This window comes from Coffea arabica, chromosome 2e, assembly GCF_036785885.1.
Source record: "Coffea arabica cultivar ET-39 chromosome 2e, Coffea Arabica ET-39 HiFi, whole genome shotgun sequence".
Taxonomy (NCBI): domain Eukaryota; kingdom Viridiplantae; phylum Streptophyta; class Magnoliopsida; order Gentianales; family Rubiaceae; genus Coffea; species Coffea arabica.
In genome coordinates, this window is record NC_092313.1 from 74,648,469 (window position 1) to 74,653,338 (window position 4,870).

Consider the following 4,870-nt stretch of genomic DNA (forward strand, 5'->3'; position numbering starts at 1 on the left):
AAATGATATACATCATGTGATTTGAGTCTTACATTTATTTTGGGCTAAATCAATTGCTTCCTAAACCGTTGTCCCTTATTTGTAAAGCCACATAGTTTTGGGGGCACTGACTACAATATATAGTGCTAAATACTGCTTATACAAAGGCGAACCAATCCAGTCACTTTTTTCAAACTCATGCAGCAACAACCAACAACGTGATTTGCAGCAGTTTTGGTCAATCCGTGATTTTGCTGAACAACAAAAATATTTTTAACTTTTGTTAGCCAAAAAAAGATTGCAATTATTAACATTTTCGCCTGCTTTCCTCAAATTTCTTGTATAACTAGGACAATTAACAAACTCAGGATGTGTCTGGATAGGCAATTACTTGGAATAATTATTCAAAAAAATATTGTAGTTTTTTTGGTGAGATGAAAAGATGATTAAGAAAATTAAAAAAACATGATTGAAAATATGTTTATGATATAAATAAAACAAAAATTTTAATATAAATAATAGGTATCCAAAGCACACCTTTGTTCATCATATGCTCGGCTGTGTGGACATAATAATGACCTTACCACCAGCTGAATTCTCACACTGTTGTATTTTTTGGGTCTTCTTGTCACATCATGGATATTATAGTGGCTAACGACAGCAACTCTTTGCTCCAATTTGGATGAACACTTGTTATTCAAGGTCAAAGAAAGTTGCAAAAGTTGCAATGAAAGTTGTCTTGGAGTCATATGATCAAACCATCGTTCCTCCAAGTCAACACCCTTATAATATCCATACATCAGCAGTTACAACACAGAGTTTTAGTTTAACAACTCAATTTTTGTTTGTCTCTTCAGAAAACTAAAAAGTTCTAAAGTTTTTATCATCTGGTAAAGACTTATTTTTTAGATTGAGAAAAGCAGCTTATCCCATTTTGTCCCAAACTTGATGGATGTCATACAATAATGCTATACATTTATCGGTCTACCAATTAAAGAATCGTTTATGCTTGGGTAGATCATGTTTTCAAATATCCAATTTTTCAAATTATACCACACCATCTCACTAAATAGTGTGACATAATTTTTGGGATATTGAATATTTGAAAATCAGATTTACCCAAATTTTGGATTAGCTGTTTTTGAGGGTGTTTTTGAAAAATTTTACTGTAGCAGAGTTTTTAGAGCATATTTTTGGGATATTTTTAGAAAATATTTTGGAATATTTAAGAGTATTAGAGTTTTTAAAATATATTTTGAGATATTTTTTGAATATTAAAAAAAATTTAGACTACTTTTAAAAATTTTTTATAGTATTTGAAAAACTAGTTTTTGAAAAATTAGTGGATCCAAACCCTGGAAACTTTACATCATTTCAACTGTTATTAAAGTCCCATAAAAAGCAATTTCCATGTAATAAAGTTCTTACAAACTACAATAGAAGTTGTTTTCCACAACTTCTGTATTTACAAAACCTAAAAATTATCTCCTCATGATTAAAAATCAAATTTATGGAGTAGAAAAAAATAATAATGCCCTCACTGTACGAAAATTGTTCTTTTTCATTTTCTCTTTCTTCTTCTCTTCCTTTTCTTTATTATGTTTAGATTTTTTTCCTCCTCCTCTACTCCTATTGCAAAATACAAATTTTGGGGTTAATGTGCTAAGGAAATTTCCTTCAAGGTTGAATACATATCGGTATATTGTAGCTCGAAATTTAATCGCCATATAAGAAATTAAAAAGCATCCAATTTATTTAAAATTTTAAATATGTCAAATTTATACTAATAATTTCTTACTACGTAGTTGTTTTATTAGCGGCGTACTAATTTTTAAAAACATGAGGTTGGTAGCAATTTCATTTTAGGCTTAACTAAACATTTTTGTTATGTAAAAAATTTAATTATCATAAATTACTGTAAAAATTAAAAGTATATATTTCATAAAAATCCATTTGTGTAATTTTTACACTTTTGAAAAATAATGAATCATGACATTTAGCTAACAATGAATACTTCAGAAGAAATTGTTAATAGAAATGTGAGATACCTAAACTTCTTATATAAAAAACATGCTTTTTAATTTCTTTTTTAGTGCATTTTAATTTCTTATTATAACTCATGCTGATTAAATTGTTTTAGTACTATAAAAGGAAATTCTTTAGCATATTATTATTGAAATTTGTATGCAATAATAGGAATAGAGGGGGAGAAAATGTATCTAAACATAATAAAGAAAAGGAGGGAAAGAAGAAAGATAAAATGAAAAAAAGTGTGACGATCCAATTTGAGAATGCACTTTTCGTAGTGTTTGAGGCCCATGAGTGGAAGATTCATTTGCAACCTTCAAACTATCTGATCTTACCGTCACATAATAGCATAGTTAGTAAAATGGGATAATTTCATAAATCTCTCATGAGATTTCTAACAATTTCACTAGTCTCCCTTTAGGTTTTAAAAATTACACTAATCTCTCTTGATTTTTATTATTTTGTAACATTTAAGTCCAATCAATAATTCAAAAGTGATATTAGAAGAAAGAAAATAATATGATTTCCACCCTCATCTACTAAATTGTTTAATTAATCTAATACCCGCCCAAAATATTAAAGAAAATACTAGAATTTATTGTTTATCATCAAAAGATTAAATCACATATGGCATCAAAAATAGTACATCTATAATTTTATTTAATATAAGATCTAAATTGCTCTTTTTAGTTATAAACTTATCGTCAAACATGATCAACAACAAATAATGAAAAAATTTGTAACCAAAATAATGAAATTATTACAAATAGTGAATTTTAATACCATAAAATTCTCAACAACTAACCTTAATATATTCATAAAAATATTCATGATGTTAAAGTTTGTTTTCTATAATATTTTGGTTGCAAATTTTTTGATTATTTGTTATTGATAATGTTTGACCATAGGTATGTAAATGAAAATAATAACTTGGATCTTGTATTAAGTAAAAAATATAACATGATACACTATTTTTTGATACTATATGTGATTTGATCCCTAATAATAAACAACAAATTTTAGTGTTTTTCTTTAATGTGTGGGTTGGTATTAAATAAATTAAATAATGTAGTAGATGACGGATAATAATGGAATCATATTATCTTTTCACTCATAATATTAATTTTTAATTATTGATTGGGTCTAAATGTTACAAGATAATTAACCTCAGGAGAGGTTCATGTAATTTTTGAAACTTGGACGGAGGCCAAGGAAATAGTCAGAAACTTCAGGGGAGGTTTCTCAAATTATCCCTAGTAAAATATGGGATTGGTATAATACGATATATTATATGTATCATGCATATTATATAGAATTTTTTTATACCAGTTTTAACTTTATGAGCTGTTAAATTTATTAAAATTTTATCAGTTTATTACTTATATATATATAAATCTTGAGAATCATGTTATATGTTGTTATTATTTTGTATATAAACAAGAAGACAAGTCATTGTTCTCGCTCGAATTTTAGAATTTTTTTCATGCATAATAGTTGCAAAGTTAATTATTTTTTCTATTCAAAATAAGGATTAGATTAACACATAATCCACCTATCCCAAATTAAATGTTTCAAACTTTAATTCACTGCCTCTAAAACTATGACTGATTTATTCGCTTGAAATCCTCCCTTGATCATGTACTCTATAAAAGCAATCCAAAATTTAAAATGAGCAAATCCTCAACTTTTGAGAATCACTAGGGATTTGAATAGGTCAAACCCTCAACCGTCAATTACTATAGCTATCCATATAAACCAGCTTCCATTTAATATGATACGATGGCTATCCGCATAAAGCCATAAAAAGAGTAAACCAGCTAACTAGCACCATCCCACTAACATACCTATGCATTTAAGCTTCAACCAAAAAGACCCCGCAAATGAAGTAGTGATCTGAAGGCACAACCAAGTAGAAATTTGGGATGAAAAAAACACATCTTTATCGCTTTATTATTGATTGAATATGTATTCATAGTTAATCTCCCAACTCATGCTCAAACCTAACAAAACATACTCAATTTGGATGGACTGAGCATCATTGAAACCTTGTCTTCATTCTGGAAGTGGCAAACTCCACTCCACAAACATTGCAGGTAACTATTTTGAATTTTCAAAAGAGAAGTATCAAACTCTGGAAGAGATTAAAATGTCAAGTCACACTTAACCAATTTTGTACACTTTGTCAGTCCAACCCATGCCAGGGGGAAAAAAAATTGGAAAAGAAAGGAAAATCACCCTTATTTGACTCTATGACCAAACTGGAATACCAGTTACGACTCCTTCGCCGTTGGAAACCTGCTGACCACCCACGGCAATCCTAGACCAGGGACGCGAGCAACCAGCGGAGTGGCTGCTGCCACCGCCGCCATACGCATTCTTGACACTCGACGAACTCTTAACCCTAACGGAAAGATTAAGAATCCCATTCCTTTCACCGTGAGAATCCCACAACCTGTAACTCAAAAAGTGCAGATAATTCTCGGGAACATAGTCTCCCAAGAAATCAGAAGCCGGAATCACTGTCGTCCCAACAATTCTGCTTCCGGCAGCAGTCTTGCATCGAACTTCCGCCGTGAAATAACGTGCATGCATGGGCATGTCCATCACGAACTTCTCATCCCATGCAGGATAGCCGCCTCCATCTTTATCCATCTTCGTCGTTTGCTCCTTAAACGAGTCGGTTTTGATGGTCACAAAGGCGTTTTTCTTGACTGGTTGTTTTCGATTTATACGTAGATCCTCCCCAGAAATCACCGTAATCTCCAAAACCCTCAAATCATTTGAGCCCCCCATGATTGTTAACTTCTTCTTCTTTTTTTTTTCCCTCCCCTTTGGATTCTTTTATGAAGAGATCAACGGAAGG

The 4,870-nt window shown here is 30.6% G+C and overlaps 1 protein-coding gene across 1 annotated transcript; it reads right to left on the reverse strand.

The window, feature by feature from the left end:
- Positions 1–3,930: 3,930 nt before the first annotated feature.
- Positions 3,931–4,870, reverse strand: LOC113729665 (BON1-associated protein 2-like). The gene has a single exon (XM_027253920.2). It carries the CDS (start codon positions 4,798–4,800, stop codon positions 4,255–4,257), a length of 546 nt encoding a protein of 181 aa, XP_027109721.1. The 5' UTR covers positions 4,801–4,870; the 3' UTR covers positions 3,931–4,254.